The 20451-nt window shown below is 34.7% G+C and overlaps 1 protein-coding gene across 1 annotated transcript; it reads left to right on the top strand.

Moving 5' to 3' along the window:
• Positions 1–142: 142 nt before the first annotated feature.
• LOC128183412 (tripartite motif-containing protein 2-like) lies at positions 143–19056 on the top strand. The gene is made up of 2 exons (XM_052852401.1): positions 143–178; positions 16932–19056. The coding sequence occupies exon 2, from the start codon at positions 16960–16962 to the stop codon at positions 18637–18639; it is 1680 nt and encodes a 559-aa protein (XP_052708361.1). The 5' UTR covers positions 143–178; positions 16932–16959; the 3' UTR covers positions 18640–19056.
• Positions 19057–20451: the final 1395 nt, after the last annotated feature.

Raw genomic sequence — 20451 nt, 5'->3', positions numbered from 1 at the left:
TTTCTATGATAATTAATTTAGTTAATTAGAATAAAATATCAAAGAAAAATTTTTAATTATCCATCAAGTAAAAGGCAGGCGTACTGATTTTCTACACAGCCTTGTTTTCCCCGCCAGGCGTGTTTTAGACCTAGCATAACACCGAGAAATACCAGCCTCGCCATGTTTGATTGTGATGGTTTGTAGCTTGTTTATGAATATTTTTTTTGTAAGGACTGTGTTATCAATATTAATGAATACCATAATCAAGGTTGTACACTGGATATAATGCACGTTATTTCACCTTATCACCGCGAGTCACGAAACAGACTAGACCAGTGTCCGGGGGAGGGGGTCACGGAAATATCCTATGCTAATTAGGGGAGAGGGGGTGTTGCTAAAGCGCAGAATGGAAAGCGGAACGGAAAGCAAAACGGAATGGAATCGGAAAATGTTATGTACTGTTATTTGCTCGATAGATGTGTCAAACAAGCTATAAACAATATACTTAATGTAAATTTTTGATATTGTAAAACAGTTATTCATAATAAATTTTATTTATTTAGAGAATGTATGATTTTCTCTAAATTAAAATTACATGCTTTGACCACTAGTCCCGGTTTATCAAACTAAACAACATATCCAGCGCTCTATTTGGATCAGGTTGCAGGACTGTACAATCACACTGGAAAACGTAAAGAAACTGTCATGCCTAAAATACATAGAATAAGTAATCTGTTTTCGATTAAGTGAGACGAAAAGGTTAACAAACAGATGTTGCAGCAAAACCTCTTGACAATGATGGTGGATGTTGTTCGTCGGTCACGTTTTTGATATCAGTATCTATTAATGAATTTTTTAAATAGTATGGATCACTAAAAATTCAATGTTTGAAATTTATAAAACAAGTTTAAAATCCCCAGCAAGGTTCAAAGTCATGAAAAACGCAACAAAACGCTCAGTTAACTGCCCTATACTCTTATTCCAACAATGCTACAAATGGAAAATAATTAATAAGTTATTTTAATAGCTTATTTAATCACAATTTGTTTTTATTTCATTTTTCCGTTTCGTACTTTTAAAAGCAAATTGAATGCAACGATATAGTTGATAGACATTCGTAGGAATGATATCAAATAGTTAAGCTACCTTTTGATAGTAATCATTCATAAAATGTGAAAAGAAGATACAAAGTACATATTTGTGTCCAATCTATACAATATTTAGGCATTAAACGTCATAATATTTTTTCCGTTTTCAGTTCCGATTTCTGTTCTGCGTTTAAGCAACACCGGAGGGGGGGGGGGGGGGGTCAACATAAGATATTATTCAAATTAAAATTGACTAAAACAGGGTTTGGATTCCCAACAAAACAAAATCACCCCGATTGAAAGTTTAAGGACATGTGCATATGAGATGCGGAATGTATGTTCGTTCGCCCTAAAATGTGCTCTCCCTTGACGCCTTTCGCCCTAGAGTTTCCTTTTGCCTTAGTATCCTTTTGTCCTAGGTCCGAAAGCCCTCGATTTAGTTCGCTTTAGGCCCGTTCGCCCTATTTTAATACAGGATTATATTAATAATATAATAGTTTATTTTTGTGTTCTGAGCATTTTTTACATTATGAAGAAATATATATATAATTATACAAATCAGCACAATTATAGCACAATAGTATAAAAATAAAACCAATTACGTTTTAAAGTTTTTGAAGAAATGAAATCATTAAATGTAAGAAAAGGTTATTGGAACAAGTGGAAGTACCTAAAAGTAAGTTTATAATAAAAAGTAGAATGTAATTTATTATTTAAAAAATTTAAAAAGTTCAAAGAGATAGTGAAATAAAAATTCTTACAGTATCTGAAACGTTTTACTTTCCCATTTTTCCATGTGTTCATTTTGCGCTAACTGTGCGCTCACTGTGCATTTAATGTTGTAAGCCTTCCGTCTTATGTTTATGTACGGCTTATTAGTATCTGGATATGCTAGTAAAGGCACTACCGTTAAACTTTCTTTAATAAAGTCAAACGCTTTTTGACAACATGATGTCCATTTAAACCTTGCATACTTTCTGGTTAAGTCAATCAATGGTTCTGCAATCTTAGAGAAGTTCGGTATGAATCTCCTGTAATAACTACACATGCCTATAAAGCCACGAACTTCTCGGACTGTTGTGGGAGCTGGTAACTTTCTTATAGCTTCGACTTTCTTTGGATCAGGTGTAACGCCATGTTCATCAATGATGAAACCAAGATATTCTGTCTGTTCCTTGAAGAAACTACATTTCTTTAGCTTCATTTTAAGTCCATGCTTCCTTAGGCGGTTGAAAACGTCTTGAATATGGCGAAGATGATCTTCCGGTGTCTCTGAGAATATAAGAATGTCATCCAGGTATGCGATAGCAAACTCCTATTGTCCTTGAAGAACTATGTTCATCAGCTCCTGAAAAACTGCTGGTGCATTACTCAACCCAAATGGCATACGGTTGAATTGAAATAGTCCTTTGTGACATGCAAAGGCCGTTATTTCTTTACTTGAATCTTCTAATTTCACTTGCCAATATCCACTCTTTAAGTCTAGTGCAGTGAAATATTTTGCCTTACCTAGTAAACATAGGATGTCATCAATCAACGGTGGCCGGAATGATACGGGTTTCACTATCTTATTCAAGCTTCTAAAGTCAACGCAAATCCGGTCTGATCCGTCCTTTTTCTTCACCACTACTAAGGGAAATGACCAAGGCGATTGTGATCTCTCAATAATCTTTGCGTCCATCATTTCCAGTATGGCCTTGTCAATTATCTGTCTTTTATTTAAGGGTACACGGTAGGGTCTGTTCTTTATTGGGTGGTGATCTCCAGTTTCTATCTTCATTTTAACAGTATCAGTCACTCCAAGATCACTGTCTTTCTTTGCAAATAAATCATTGTTTTTGCTCACAAGTCTTTTGATTGAGTGTTCAAATCTTTTAGGTACATCAGTTTCTTCTTTTGTGTCTTGAGTAGTCTGAGATTCTGAGATTTCCTTCTGTTTTAATGCGGTAATTCGTCCTACTATGTAGCCTCTTGGAATTTTATAATTTTTTTTAGTTTGGTTAACGAAGATCATTGGAACTTTCTTATCTTTCCGAACTATACAAACGGCGTCTTTTAAATATAATCCTGGGTCTTCCATAATGCAGTTATTGTCTACGCTGTTCACTTCAACCAAGTCATTTTTTCCCAGAGGAAAATTGTTATTTATTTTTCCATAGAATACAGTCACCGTGTTTGGTCTCATAATAAGTTTCTTAGGAGTTCTTACAATAGTTGAGATGTGTAAATCTTCTTTAAGTTCCGCGTATACTTTGCCATCAATACGCATGAGTCCAAGATCAAAGTATAAACGAACATTGTTTTTCTTGAGCCAATCACGACCGAGAATCATGTTTCGGTTGAGTCCCTTTGTCACATAAAGTTTGTGGTCTAAAGTTAACCCTGAAATCTTAAAGGAAATATTTACAAACCCTTTCGCAATTAAAGAATTGCCATTTGCTGCTTGTAAAGAGGGGATGTCATTATTAAACAACTTGGGGCGGGGAAATACATTATCATACATTTTCTTACTAATTAGAGATACAGCTGCACCTGTATCTACCAAAGCTCTAAATTTATGTTTTCCTACTCTTAATAAACAGCTACTGGGGTTGTTAGTAAAATTAAATATGTAGGTCGTTGTTTAAAGTTCTTTCCTCGGGTTTCAACGAAGGAAGAACGTCTTAGTTTTCCTGTTTTTGTTTGTCAAAATAAGAGCGAGGTTTGAAATTTTGAGATGATCCCCTATTTACTTGGTCGCTAGATTCATATGTTCGGCCTTGACGATTTGATGGTCTGCCCCGATTTTGCTGCGCTCTTTGATACATATGCGAGCTCCAACAATCTGCACGCACATGACCTACTATACCACAATTCCAACATTCCACAGGCGAACTGGGTTTCTGCTCTATATTATGGACGGGTTTGTTTTGACTGGGTCGTTTATTTATTTGAGGACGGGACCTGACTTGGGGTTTATTTTGAGTACAAAATCGAGCCCTATGACCCGCTTGTTTGCATTTAAAACACCTACTATTACGCGCATAGTCAATTTCAATTAGTTCTACATGCCTTGTTTCTACTGAGGTAAGATTATCTGCTCTATCCTTTAATAAGGGAAGAGTAGTATCAAAATTTGAAAGAGTTCGTCTGTTGTCATTACTTTGTACAATTTCTGTCATATTTGACCCTCTTGTCGCTAGCCTCTGTCTCAGATTTTGTTCTCGCATTGCTATTTGAATTGCAGATTCTAAATCTTTAGGGTTTTCTCGCAAAATTTTCATTCTGAGATAGTCGAATGTCAACCCGTCACAAAAGATATCTACTAACGGTTGTTGTATCAAAGGAGCTTTTAGTCTTTCATTACTGTAGGCGTCTTCCGCGATTTGTAATAGTCTCTCGGCGAACAACTGAACACTTTCATTTGAATTTTGTCGAGTCTTACGCATTACTGCTAACGCGTGTTGGGGGTCTGTTATTTCTGCAAATCTATTTTTAAGGGATTCCTTAAGATCGTTCCAAGATGGGATTTCTTCAGACGCATCTGTTTCATCTAAATACCTTTTAATATAACCCCCCACTGAACCCTTACTCGTTATGTATGCAAGCATGGGGATCTCATGACCTTGTTTCCCAGACATAACACTGTACTTTTCAACTTCTTTTATCCACTGTTTAAATTTTTGAGCATCTCCCTCAAAAGGAGTTATCACAGAAGATAGGGGCACCGAGAGTGCGGCTGTTATAGCTTTAACTTGACCAATGAAAAAATCTTTATCATCATCCTGATTTGGGACTCGGTGTCGAGGTTCACGAGTTTCATACGGCCTAGCATCACGATATGTTTCAAAAGTATTTTGTTTAATCTGTTCTTTTTCTGAAGATTTTTGACCTGTTGCTTGCCCTTTATTTTCTTTGTTCTGACCCAACCCTGCGAATTGTTTTTCTAATTGCTCCATTTGATTTTTAAATTCTTTTTTATCAAACCCATCACCTGTCGTCATATTGGTTGCTTCGACAAAGTTGTTTACTTCGAGATAGCTATAAGAGACATATAGAAATGGTTCTTACCTTACTCTGTATTGAACTTCGCTCAGTCCTGGTCACTGGCACCAAGAAAGTTCATGTAAACCTTCCGTCTTACGGATCCAATTGAGGGTCAGCTCAAACTTAGTGATGACAAGTCCAGTATTTCTTTCTCAAGCGGTTTTATTAAGCGTGATCGTATAGTTACAATTACATCAGCTAATACCAGCCCAAATCAGGAGTCTCGGAATCTCTATAAGCGGAATCTATCTATATGCGGGGTCTATCTATATCAATCTCTCTTCAACATCATTTTACAGGGGTATATATAAGGTTTTACTTATGATGGACAGTTCTGACTAGTTCGGCCCATTTACGACGATCATGAATGAACATTTAGTGTTCAAAATTAAGATTAATATGTTATTTCTAAATAAAGTAACAAAACCGTCAAAACTGCCAATCAAAGAGTCTGGATGCCGGATGTGAGTCTCCGAGTCCTGGGTCTCGGAGTCCCCCACCTAGTATGAGGCATCACTTACTCATAATACGTTCATTCATACATGGCATAAAAGGTTACGAAGGTTAATATATAGAATACACAATACATGACTCAATATAAAGTACCAGAGCAATTGTTGCAGACACAGATTCGCCAAATATGACACTTGTTTTTAAAACTCTCAATTTGGATATTATTATGCCCGTAATATGTACCTGGTTTTATAACATCATTTAGGAATACTACACAGTGCTACAAGATTCACAGACTTCATTCTATTAATTATCCTTAGCACCATTCAGTGCGCAGCACCTAGGTACACTCAAATATCATAGTGACCATTATTTAATACGAGCAATTTAAGGTCATAGCATGGCTATCTGTTTACAATGTGCATTCACTTGCGCTCTCTGCTCCGCTCCATTCCCGCTCACTGTTCACAATGTGCTCACTGTGCGGTCATCTTGCTCTCACCTTACGTTTAGCATTTACTTATCTTTCAGTCAGAAAATATAATACAAGGATTTTCCTGGCTTACTTTTGGTTCCGTTTACCAGACCCATTCCCGATCGAAAAAATCGTTTCCCAATTTAAAGGGGCATAGTCACGATTTTGGTCAAAAATTATTTTTCCGATTTTAATATTTATAATGTTTCAGAAAGGCATTTTTAACAGGCAATGGAAATTTGAATGGCATTTGTTGAGTAATAAGCGAGTTACAGAGCTTGAAATTCTTCTCAATGTAAACAAAGCGTTTGTTTTTTTTTCATTTTGAACGTTGAAGTTTTAAACCTTTAATGAATGTGATTGACGTTAGGAACTGTTTATCTATGCTTAAAAAAATGGACAAATAAGCTGGAAAAGATTTTTTACTGGTATATTGAACCTATGTAAACAAAAACAGGGCACGAGCCTTGTTTACATGAAAAAGAATTCAGAGCCCTGCATCTCGCTTATAACTCTACGAATGACTCTCAAATTAAATTTGATCATTAGAAATGCATTTATAAAGCATTGTTAAAGCATTGTTATTAATAAAAACATAAAACTTTCAAAATAAAATTTGACCAAAATCGTGACCATGCCCTTTTAAGACCTTATTTTCCTAATCAGGTGTCCATAATTTAGGCTGATAACAATACGCATCCTCGGAAATCCTGGCCAGGGTTGATTACACATCGTTCCTCTCTCCATCACCCGTGGGTCCGTTCAAACGTTGATCCTCTTACTGAAGCACGCAAGTTGATTGGTGGCTCATATAGCACCCCGAGTAAATTGATCTAATGAACAAGTCGCTTTTAAGCGCTCGTTTGTTTGTGTGATTCATTGAAACTACTAGATTTTGTGATTCTGTATAACTTGGCATACTTAATTAGTTGTCTGATTACTTTTATTGACAGACCAATCGGGTGAATGAGTTGCAAGGCATTGTTGGCTACTAAAATTTTCAGTGAATACAAAGCGTATTAAAAATAAATACATGTTCTATTTAGAATTGTCCTTTGGAAACTCATTTTCAAATTTGTTAAGATAAAAGGAAAATTATGTCTAATCTTACATTTTCAAAAGACATTGCTTACTAGGCCTTTTATCAACCTATTTTAATACTCCATTGTCAAAGTTCAAAAGAGAAATATTTCTTATCGCTTATTGAAAGCAGTGAGTACGTTTTACAAATGATACCACTTGTTTGAGACAACAGAATGGGCTTGGAATTTTCTTCAGGGAAAATCCCCAGAATGCTTAACGTACAACAATTTTTTTTTTGGCACTAGTATTCGTTATATTTCTAATGCCATTTTAAAAGCGATGTCCATTCACTGCTTAGTGTTATGCAGACAACGATTGTATGAAAATAGAAAATTAATACCCTAGTCCACTGAAATTCAATAAAATACAGTTTCACAAGAGGAAGAAATTAAGTGTAATAAAGACGAAAATCAACCAAAATCTCAACTTTTGGCTCTAGCAGATGACAATATTTCAACGGACTATGTGCGGTATGGTCAAATATCTGCCCCCGATTTCAACCAATTTTTAAATAGTATCTTATAAAAAAAATTTCACAAATAATTGTATACAGGATGCCTATAACTTTAATCTTGATTTTAGTTACCATTGTTCATTCACTGTTAATCTATGGCGTCACCTAAATGACTTAATTCCCGCAAATTTGCAAAAAAAAGGAAAATATTCTCCTTTTTGCTCTATATTTTGCATTCGGAAGTATAGAGCGCAGGTCTGCTCAAGTGCGATTTTAACATGTTTTTTTTTTCAGATAGTTACATGTATACAGATTATACTGAAAAATGGTACTTGAGCAAGCCTGCGCTCGATGTTTCCTAGTCGAAAAACCATCAGAAAACACCCATATTTTGCTACAATACAAAACACCAATTTATCAAAATAATACAATCTTTATGAAGTCATTTCTACATTATGGCGTCACTGTGGTGATATTCTTTTACACCTTTATTTCCAATATCTTTTACCTTATTTTGAAAGCTCTTTTTAATTTTGGGGGCAAAAAATGCATAAAACCGCACATAGTCCTTTATCCGAGGAATTACTTCAATATTGTGGGGTCGAGAAAAAGAAATTGCTACAACTGCTAAAAAATCGTTTTGTACTTGTATGCGTATGGTTGCCAGTCTTTTGATACCGACCGATTAAAAAAAAATAAAACAACAATATGTTTAAAAATGAGCATGGAACAAAGTCCATGGTACATAATCTATCCTTTTTCTATTTAGTTTTTACCTTTTAAAGTAAAAAACAAATTGAACAAATTTTCCGGCAAATAATTAAATGTGTATAAAATCGACAAAAACCACATGTGTCTATTAAATCGTAAAGACTTAGTAGACCGTCATGCTTTGTGTAAACAGATAGCCATGCTATGACCTTGAATTGCTAGTATTACATAATGGTCACTATGATATTTATGTGTACCTAAATACTGCGCACTGAATGGTATTAATGATAATTAACAGAATGAACTCTGTGACTCTTGTAGCAATGCGTAGTATTCCTAAATGATGTTATGAAACCAGGTGCATAATACGGGCATAATAATATCCAAATTGAGAGTTTAACAACAAGTGACATATTTGGCGATTCTGTGTCTGCAACGATAGCTCTAGTACTCTATATTGAGTCATGTATTGTGTATTCTATATATTAACCTTTGTAGCCTTTTATGCCGTACATGAATGAACGTATTGTGAGTAAGTGATGCCTCATACTAGGTGGGGGACTCCGAGACCCAGGACTCGGAGACTCACATCTTGCATCCAGACTCTTTGATTGACAGTTTTGACGGTTTTGTTACTTTATTTAGAAATAAACTATTAATCTTAATTTCGAACACTAAATGTTCACTCATGATCGTCGTATATGGGCCGAACTAGTCAAAACTGTCCATCATAAGTAAAACCTTATATATACCCATATGAAATGAGATTGTGAAGACTCCTGATTTGGGCTGCTATTAGCTGATGTAATTGTAACTATACGATCACGCTTAATAAAACCGAAGAAAAAGAATTACTGGACTTGTCATCACTAAGTTTGAGCTGACCCTCAATTGGATCCGTAAGACGGAAGGCTTACCTTTGTGACTCATTTTCTTGATTAAATAATCTATTTGACGCAAATATTGTCAAATTATATTGTTTAATAATGCTTGTACCCGAACCAGAAGAGCTCCACTCCTGTAACGAATATTTTGATTGGATGATATTTAGGGTTTTCCGTTTTCAACGGAAAACCCTTCTGTTATTCTACGGTTTCTTTTTCTTTATTATTAGGGTTTTCCGTTTTCAACGGAAAACCCTTCTGTTATTCTACGGTTTCTTTTCCTTTATTATTAGGGTTTTCCGTTTTCAACGGAAAACCCTTCTGTTATTCTACGGTTTCTTTTTCTTTATTAGGGTCTTCCGTTTCCAACGGAAGACCCTCTTGTTATTCTTCGGTTTCTTTTTATTATTATTTTTTTTCTTTTTCTTTTTTTTCTGACTCCTTTTCGGCTTCATAACTCAAAAAGTTTTCAACTTATTTAAAGGAAACTTTCAGGGATTATGTGCAATTATATTGCCTCAAAGATATTAAAGTTTCCATAACAACATCACTTCCGTTTTGACGTTACGTCATTTTTAAACTTCAAAAAAAGTCATTTTGTCCGCGACATTTTTCAAAAACGCTTTAAGATAGAGTCTCGAAATTTTCTGTGGTTATGAATTTGGCAATTTACATGTGCAATAAGGCTGGAAATAAAAATCCGTCACTTCCGGTCGAAACCGGAAGTGAAACAAATTTTTCGAAAAAATGAATTTGCTGATCAAATCAAAAATGAATATGTGTTTTATCAAGCTTATCAAGCTGAATCTAACACTGAAATCCGTTTTAAAATCGGACGATGCATGAAAGAGATATACGAGTTCAAAAAATGATTTTTCCGGAAAATTTGATTCCGCGTTTTTGGTTAAGAAATTAGTATCAAGTTCTTGGTTAAATTAACTTGTACCTAAAAATTAATTGTTAAGTCGTACTGTAACACATTCGGATTTTTTTTTAAGTCGTTCTTGAAATCGGAAAGGTTTTTGTTAAGTCGTACGTAAAATTATTCGGTTTTTGTTAAGTCGTACCAGGAATAATTCGATTTTTTCATCTTTTTATTTAAGGTACTCTTGTTATTGGTTTAAGAGCTCTGCTTCTTACAGGAACTTCCAGCTTTACTTCCGACATTAACGGAAGACCCACTCGTTGCTTTGCAACGAGCTTTGCTCTAGTTATACTTTTTTTTCTTTTTCTGACTTTTTTGGAGCGTTATTTCTCAAAAACTATTCAATCGATTTACACCAAATTTTCAGGAGTTATAAAGCATCAATGTCGCTACTGATTATTAAAATTTCAAATGATTACGTCACTTCCGGTTTCAGATATGGACGATTTTGTAAATTTTTAAGGGTCATTTTGTCCACGCATCTCCTCTGAAACTAATCATGATAAAAGCTTGAAATTTGCAGAGATTTTAGATGAATGTCTGTAGATTTCCCTCCATGCTTCCAATTGCGAAAAATGCGCAAGGCTTGGAAGCTCGCCTGAACCTGAAAATTAGCACCAATTTTTTTCACAAAATTTTCGCACATTTTCCGTAATATCTTTTGACATATAAATATTTTGTTAAAACATGTAATGCAAAAGCTGTTTCAATTTGCACGGGCTTTTATTTGATATCAAGAAAAAGGGGCTGGTCCCTCAAATTAGGGGTCAAGAGGGCTCTAAAGTCTATTTGCAATAACTTTTTAGTGAACAATAATTTGTTATCAATTATTGAAGCAAAAATGTTCATTGTACAGCTGTCTATCTATACAGTACCATACTTAAGTCATATGTTACGTAATTAGTGGTTTCAAGGGGCCAGAAGTTCAAAATTTGATCATTAATATCTGAAAAAGGAGAAATATTTTTAAAAGCAATGTAGAACAAAAGTTGTTCAAAATAATGTTTTGTACAATATGCTACCTTAAATGTTTTTGTTTATGACCCCATTTAGGAGTTAAAGGGTCAGCCCCTAAAACACATTTGTACAGATATCTCAAGAACGGTAAACATTTTGTGAACACTTGTTAAACAAAATATGTTTATATTTACAAGACCTTTAATTTGATGTCAAGAAAAAGGGGCTGGCCCCTCAAATTAGGGGTCAAGAGGGCTCTAATGTATTCTTACAATAACTCTTTACTGAACAATATTTTGTTATTAATTATAGAAGCAAAAATGTTCATTGTACAGCTGTTCATCTATACATTACCATACCTAAGTCATATATTACGTAATTGGGGGTTTCAAGGGGCCAGAACTCAAAACTCTGATCATTAATATCTGAAAAAGGAGAAATATTTTTAAAAGCAATGTAGAATAAAAGTTGTTCAAAATAATGTTCTTAACAATATGATACCAAAAATGTTGTTGTTAGTGGCCCTGGTAAGGGGTTAAAGGGTCGGCCCCTAAAACGCATTTGTACAGATATTTCGAGAACGGTTTACAATTCATGAACACTTGTAGAACAAAATATGTTTATATTAGCGAGACCTTTTATTTGATATCAAGAGAAAGGGACTGACCCCTCAAATTAGGGGCCAGAAGGGCTACTAAGTCTTTTCATAATAACTCTTTTCTGACCAATAATTTGATATTAATCATAAAGCAGCAAAGAAGCTTTTATTAAGCTTAATTTAAAAACCGAAACCCGTTTTAAAATCGGACGATGCATTACAGAGATATCGGGGTTTAAAAATTGATTTTTCCGGAAATTTTGATTCCGCGTCCTTGGTTTAAAAAATAGCGTAATGTTTAAAGTGAAATTAACTCGTACCAAAAATAATTGTTAAGTCGTACTTGAACACATTCGGATTTTTTTTTTGTTAAGTCGTTCTTGCAATCGGAAAGGTGTTTGTTAAGTCATACTTAAAATCATTCGTATTTTGTTAAGTCGTACCAGGAATAATTCGATTTTTTTCATCTTTTATATTTTAGTTACTCTTGTAATTGGTTAAAGAGCTCTGCTTCTTACAGGAACTTCCAGCTTTACTTCCGACATTAACGGAAGACCCACTCGTTGCTTTGCAACGAGCTTTGCTCTAGTTATACTTTTTTTTCTTTTTCTGACTTTTTTGGAGCGTTATTTCTCAGAAACTATTCAACCGATTTACACCAAATTTTTAGGAGTTATAAAGCATCAATGTCGCTGCTGATTACTAAAATTTCAAATGATTACGTCACTTCCGGTTTCAGATATGAACGATTTTGCAAATTTTTCAGGGTCATTTTGTCCACGCATCTTCTCTGAAACTAATCATGATAAAAGCTTGAAATTTGCAGGGATTGTAGATGAATGTCTGTAGATTTCCCTCCATGCTTCCAATTGCGAAAAATGCGCAAGGCCTAGAAGCTCGCCTGAACCTGAAAATGAGCACCAAATTTTTTCACAAAATTTTGCACTTTTTCCGTAATATCTTTTGACGTATAAATATTTTGTTAAAACATGTAATGCAAAAGTTGTTTCAATTTGCACGGGCTTTTATTTGATATCAAGAAAAAGGGCTGGCCCCTCAAATTAGGGGCCAAGAGGGCTCTAAAGTCTATTTGCAATAACCTTTTAGTGAACAATAATTTGTTATCAATTATAGAAGCAAAAATGTTCATTGTTTAGCTGTTTATCTATACAGTACCATACTTAAGTCATATATTACGTAATTAGGGGCTTCAAGGGGCCAGAAGTTCAAAACTTTGATCATTAATATCTGAAAAAGGAGAAATATTTTGAAAAGCAATGTAGAACAAAAGTTGTTCAAAATAATGTTTTGTACAATATGCTACCTTAAATGTTTTTGTTTATGATCCCATTTAGGAGTTAAAGGGTCGGCCCCTAAGACACATTTGTACAGATATCTCAAGAACGGTAAACATTTTGTGAACACTTGTTAAACAAAATATGTTTATATTTACAAGACCTTTCATTTGATGTCAAGAAAAAGGGGCTGGCCCCTCAAATTAGGGGTCAAGAGGGCTCAAATGTCTTCTTACAATAACTCTTTACTGAACAATATTTTAATTTTAATTATAGAAGCAAAAATGTTCATTGTACAGCTGTATATCTATACATTACCATACCTAAGTCATATATTACGTAATTAGGGGCTTTAAGGGACCAGAAGTTCAAAACTTTGATCATTAATATCTGAAAAAGGAGAAATATTTTGAAAAGCAATGTAGAACAAAAGTTCTTCAAAATAATGTTCTTAACAATATGATACCAAAAAATTTGTTGTTAGTGGACCACGTAAGGGGTTAAAGGGTCGGCCCCTAAAACGCATTTGTACAGATATCTCGAGAACAGTTTACAATTCATGAACACTTGTAAAACAAAATATGTTTATATTAGCGAGACCTTTTATTTGATATCAAGAAAAAGGGGCTGACCCCTCAAATTAGGGGCCAGAAGGGCTACTAAGTCTTTTAATGATAACTCTTTTCTGACCAATGATTTGATATTAATCATAAAGCAGCAAAGAAGCTTTTATTAAGCTTAATTTAAAACCGAAACCCGTTTTAAAATCGGACGATGCATTACAGAGATATCCGGGTTTAAAAATTGATTTTTCCGGAAATTTTGATTCCGCATCCTTGGTTTAAAAAATAGCGTAATGTTTAAAGTAAAATTAACTCGTACCAAAAATAATTGTTAAGTCGTACTTGAACACATTCGGATTTTTTTTTTGTTAAGTCGTTCTTTAAATCGGAAAGGTGTTTGTTAAGTCGTACTTAAAACCATTCGTATTTTGTTAAGTCGTACCAGGAATAATTCCATTTTTTTCATCTTTTATATTTTAGTTACTCTTGTTATTGGTTTTAGAGCTCTGCTTCTTACAGGAACTTCCAGCCGACATTAACGGAAGACCCACTCGTTGCTTTGCAACGAGCTTTGCTCTAGTTATACTTTTTTTTCTTTTTCTGACTTTTTTGAAGCGTTATTTCTCAGAAACTATTCAACCGATTAACACCAATTTTTTAGGAGTTTTAAAGCATCACTGGCGCTACTAATTATTCAAATTTCAAATGATTACGTCACTTCCGGTTTTAGATATGGACGATATTGTAAATTTTTAAGAGTCATTTTGTCCACGCATCTCCTCTGAAACTAATCATAATAAAAGCTTGAAATTTGCAGGGATTGTAGATGAATGTCTGTAGATTTCCCTCCATGCTTCCAATTGCGAAAAATGCGCAAGGCCTAGAAGCTCGCCTGAACCTGAAAATTAGCACCAAATTTTTTCACAAAATTTTCGAACTTTTTCCGTAATATCTTTTGACCTATAAATATTTTGTTAAGACATGTAATGCAAAAGCTGTTTCAATTTGCACGGGCTTTTATTTAATATCAAGAAAAAGGGGCTGACCCCTCAAATTAGGGGCCAAGAGGGCTCTAAAGTCTATTTGCAATAACTTTTTAGTGAATAATAATTTGTTATCAATTATAGAAGCAAAAATGTTCATTGTACAGCTGTTTATCTATACAGTACCATACTTAAGTCATATATTACGTAATTAGGGGTTTCAAGGGGCTAGAAGTTCAAAACTTTGATCATTAATATCTGAAAAAGGAGAAATATTTTGAAAAGCAATATAGAACAAAAGTTGTTCAAAATAATGTTTTGTACAATATGCTACCTTAAATGTTTTTGTTTATGACCCCATTTAGGAGTTAAAGGGTCGGCCCCTAAAACACATTTGTACAGATATCTCAAGAACGGTTAACATTTCATGAACACTTGTTGAACAAAATATGTTTATATTTACAAGACCTTTCATTTGATGTCAAGAAAAAGGGGCTGGCCCCTCAAATTAGGGGTCAAGAGGGCTCTAATGTCTTCTTACAATAACTCTTTACAGAACAATATTTTGTTATTAATTATAGAAGCAAAATACTCATTGTACAGCTGTTCATCTATACATTACCATACCTAAGTCATATATTACGTAATTAGGGGTTTCAAGGGGCCAGAACTCAAAACTCTGATCATTAATATCTGAAAAAGGAAAAATATTTTAAAATGCAATGTAGAACAAACATTGTTCAAAATATTGTTCTGAACAATATTAAACCAAAAATTTTGTTGTTAGTGGCCCCGGTAAGGGGTTAAAGGGTCGGCCCCTAAAACACATTTGTACAGATATCTCGAGAACGGTTTACAATTCATAAACACTTGTAAAACAAAATATGTTTATATTAACGATACCTTTTATTTGATATCAAGAAAAAGGGGCTGGCCTCACAAATTAGGGGCCAGAAGGGCTACTAAGTCTTTTAATGATAACTCTTTTCTGACCAATAATTTGATGTTAATCATAAAGCAGCAAAGAAGCTTTTATTAAGCTTAATTTAAAACCGAAACCCGTTTTAAAATCGGACGATGCATTACAGAGATATCGGGGTTTAAAAATTGATTTTTCCGGAAATTTTGATTCCGCGTCCTTGGTTTAAAAAATAGCGTAATGTTTAAAGTAAAATTAACTCGTACCAAAAATAATTGTTAAGTCGTACTTTAACCGATTCGATTTTTTTTGTTTAGTCGTTCTTGAAATCGGAAAGGTGTTTGTTAAGTCGTACTTAAAATCATTCGTATTTTGTTAAGTCGTACCAGGAATAATTCGATTTTTTTCATCTTTTTTATTTTAGTTACTCTTGTTATTGGTTTTAGAGCTCTGCTTCTTTCAGGAACTTCCAGGTTTACTTCCGACATTAACGGAAGACCCACTCGTTGCTTTGCAACGAGCTTTGCTCTAGTTATATATATTTTTTCACTAAAACGAGCGTTGAAGTTTTAACTGATCCACGGGTGATGAAGAGAGGAATGACGCATATTAAACCGTGGGTCACAAACCAAAAACAAAAATTGATTAGCAAAGTGAACAAAAGAACCTCTCTAATAAGACTGTTAGGAAATACCTTCAATGTATGGGTTATATACTCATTGACATGCATGCTATATTACCAGGTATATCTATTTGTTGAACAAGCGTTGAAGTTTAAACTGACCCACGGGTGATGAAGAGAGGAATGACGCATATTAAACCGTGTGTTTCCAAGGATGAACAATATTTGTAGTTTATTTGTTATATTTTCCTGATTAGCGAAGAAACACGATGTAGGGAAGAATCGTTCACATCACCTTCACAGTGCGTTCACTGTTAACTTTGCACTCATCTTTGCGCTCCGTTTGTGTTCTGCATTTGCTCCATACTCACTCATCGTGCTCACCAAGTTTCGTTCAGCCTGTGCTCACTGTTTGCCCAAAGTGCGCTCACCGTGTGCTCACCATTCATGCACGGTTCAAGTGGCAAAGTAAAACATTTTAGGGACTGTATTCTAAAATGATATGGTTTAAGATTTAGGTGGACAAACAAGGTTTAGGGCGAAAGATAATTGGAACGAACAGACTCTGGGTGAATAGACTCAGGTGAACAGGTAGATAGGACAAACAAAAATTAAATGGAGAAGGGTCACAAACCAAAAACAAAAATTGATTAGCAAAGTGAACAAAAGAACCTCTCTAATAAGACTGTTAGGAAATACCTACAATGTATGGGTGATATACCCATTGACATGTATGCTATATTACCAGGTATATCTATTTGTAGTTGGGGGGGGGGGGGGGGCTCAAGACTCTACCTTCCTGTGACTGCGATTTTGACTATTCACTTACAGAAATGGTATTTAAAGAATTAGTAAAACAAGTTTGCCATTTATCTTATTATATGTGTTTACAACTGTACTTTTGTTTTTACAGAAATCAATTAAAAACCCATCAACTGAAGATGTTGACCATGGACCCCCGTACTTGGGCCCAGGATGTGTTACGGTGTCATCTCTGTGACACTCCTGTTCCCCCGTTATACTGTGACATCTGTCACATACATCTGTGTAAAACCTGTGTTGGGGAACATATCTTAGATGAATCTACAGACCACAAAGTGGTGCCATTTAAAAAGCGAGGACTTAATCCTAAGTGTTCCAAACATTCCACACAATTATGTGACCTTCATTGTGAACAATGTAACATTCCTATTTGTGTGGAGTGTATTTCCTTTGATGAACATCTAGGGCACAAGCAAGTTGGTATTTTAAAAATATTAGATACCAATATGGAAGCATTAAAAAAAGATCTAAAAGAATTAGAAAATTCCATACATCCTAACTACCAAGAGATTGCATCTATTATCCCAGTTCAGAAGGCTGACCTGATTAAAAACTGCAAGAAATTGTCAACAGCTCTAGACAAACAAGGAGAATACTTGCACAGAGAAATAGACATCGCCATTCAAAAACTGAAATCTGATGTGCATGAAATGGAATCCAAACACCTGGTTGTCCTCGTTAAGCAGGAAAATGAAATCAAACGCAGTATTTCTGAAATTGAAATGAATATTGATAATTTGAAGAAATTACTTAACTCCAATGATGTCAGCCTTGTCACTGCCTACAAATCCAAGAATGCCGAATTCAGAAAATTGCCTCCTAAATTCACAGTTTTCTTACCAAGTTTCACCCCTCAGAAGATTAACAAAGAAGAGATTTATCAGCAGATTGGTTCTCTCTCAGCATTATCGATCCCGATAGAAGAACAAGGCTACAAAACGGATTCTCCCGGTGCTGAGTCCTCTCCCCTGGATAGATCGCTCATTGATGTACCACTGATCATCACAGAAATAAACACAAAGTATGTAAAATCTAATAAATTAGGCAGTGTGTCCTTTCTGAGTGATGATGAGGTGTGGATGTGTGGTACAGACAACATAATGAGACTCTACAACCTCCACGGTAAACTAGTGAAGTCAATCCGAACAAAGTCAGGAAAGATACCATTTGACATAGCAGTGACACAGAGTGGTGAACTAGTTTATACTGATCCCGATGATAAAACTGTGAACATAATGAAGAATACACAGATACAGACAGTGATCAGACTACAGGGGTGGTATCCTCTTCAAGTCTGTAGTACCTCCTCTGGTGACCTCCTGGTTGTCATGGTCACTTATGATAATAAACGAACAAAAGTTGTGCGTTACTCTGGCTCCACAGAGAAACAATCGATTCAATATGATGACAAAGGACAACCTCTTTATTCATCTGAATTTAATGCTAAATACATCAGTGAGAACAAGAACCTAGATATCTGTGTAGCTGACTGTGAAGCCCGTGCAGTAGTGGTGGTCAATCAGGCCGGCAAACTCCGGTTTACCTACACCGGTCCTCCCTCTACTACAAAGGAACCATTTCTTCCTGTCGGCATCACTATAGACAGCCAGGGTCGGATCCTTACGGCAGACTTTTTAAACCAACGTATCCACATCATTGATCAGGACGGACAGTTCCTCCGCTACATTGACAACTGTCATTTACAGTATCCAACAGGTTTATGTGTGGACACCAGAGACAACCTCTTAGTGGGTGAAAATGAAACAGGTAAAGTGAAGAAAATCCAATATAGCATGTAAACAAACTGTGATCATAGTAGTACATGACATTGTGTAATTTTGTGTACATTTACATAGTAAATATCAAATATTAAAGTCAAATATTTACATTTGAAAATATGTTTCCTTATACATGTATGAACTTGCAGAATAGCGAAAATATTTAACTAATAAAATGATTTCTTTGGTGATTCAGGGGGGATATGAAGGTGGCGATATTGAAGGGAAAAAATTAAAAAACATAAGTTAGCGGGTTACGGGTTATGTAATTTTTCTCTGCACTGATCGTTTTCTTCATAACCCCCATGAATCGCCAAAGAAAGCATTTTATTGTTCATATTATATCTTTCTTTAAGATCGAATTGATCGTAAAAGGTAAGTAAAAATAACTATAAATCAGTACGTTAGCTTAAAGAAACAGCCAAATCGTCTCCTATGGAAATTTCGTGCAGATTATGATTTTCTTGGGTGGCTGTAGGTCTCGACCAATCGAATAACGGGGCCTGTATATTTCAATTCTGCAGTTTCTATATAGCTATGACTTAACGAGTGTTTCGGTAAGAAAAAGTGGTGATCATACTCGGTACACGTAGATGTACATGTAAATACACAATTTTGTGAGATCTTAATTTACAAATGTAATTATAAGTAATAAACAGCAATGTGAACTTTTTAACTTGCTGTTTATTTCTTTATAAATTGATTCTGTTTAAGGAGGCTGGATGGTCAACAACTTAACCATCAGATCTAAATTTTCAGATATGATTTGTTTTGTCATAAACCATCATTTAGTAAAGAAAAAATCCAAATATTTTCGACTTTAAAATTTGAATATTTTGCTGTATCCTTATACAGAGCTCTTCTTCCTGTAGGAGATTGATATTACATAAAGATGGCCAACCCCATCCAGCCCTCTTAAATGATATTTTATTAATAGTTAATACATCAACAAACTGTATATAAATATGACTTTTATATATATCAAATAATCCCAAACTGTGTTTATATTTATATATTAAGTGTTATCATGGTAAATATGTTTCATTAAACTGTGGCGACGGTGTATATTTTATGTATAAATAATATTATTTCTTACTATCAGTATCTATATATTTTACATGTAAATGAAGTGGCTAGGTGTACTTGTTAATAAATGTAAATGATCAGTATGTTGTTGCTTATTAATTTGTTTCTTATATTATCAGAAATGCTATTGACATTGCAAACATTTCCTATTCTTTGGTAGATAGTCATCTAGCTGCAGGTAGGTAGCTCCAAGTCTATAAACCTCGGATAAACGACCTTGGAGCTACAGCTCCGTGCGTGTTCAAATGTTGCAATTTACGGCGCACAAAAAGTTGCGCCTGTTGTGCACTAATTAAGCTTATTTTATTTATTTTTTGCCAATGATATTTTTTAGCGGCGAGTATTTCAATGAGGCGGGAGGCAATTCAAAACAAACAATAATTTTATTGCCTAGCTGATATCGTTACTTTATTTGCCTCAGAATTTTTCTTTAAAGCGCTTTCATGCACCGACCACGGAAAATGGAGATAATAATACTATCCCTCGTGTATAGGAGAGTCGCCATAATCACTTTAAACACACTACACCTCTTCACTTTACGGTTCTGGTGATGATATTAAAAATAATATCAGGCAAGTACAGTGACAATAAGAAGTACGTGTATGTAAGATGTCCGAGGATATTTTTTGGAATCAAATATTTGTACAGAATGTGTTCGGAAATAAGATTTATCAGTCCAAATTAAAACTACATGTAGCGCAATTTTTGTGCGCTTCATATTTCAACTTTTTATCACGCATAGAACTG

The sequence above is a fragment of the Crassostrea angulata genome, chromosome 5, assembly GCF_025612915.1.
Source record: "Crassostrea angulata isolate pt1a10 chromosome 5, ASM2561291v2, whole genome shotgun sequence".
In the NCBI taxonomy this organism is placed as follows: Eukaryota; Metazoa; Mollusca; class Bivalvia; order Ostreida; family Ostreidae; genus Magallana; species Magallana angulata.
The sequence above is the reverse complement of the archived record's forward strand: the minus strand, read 5'-3'. Positions and strand labels throughout refer to the sequence as shown.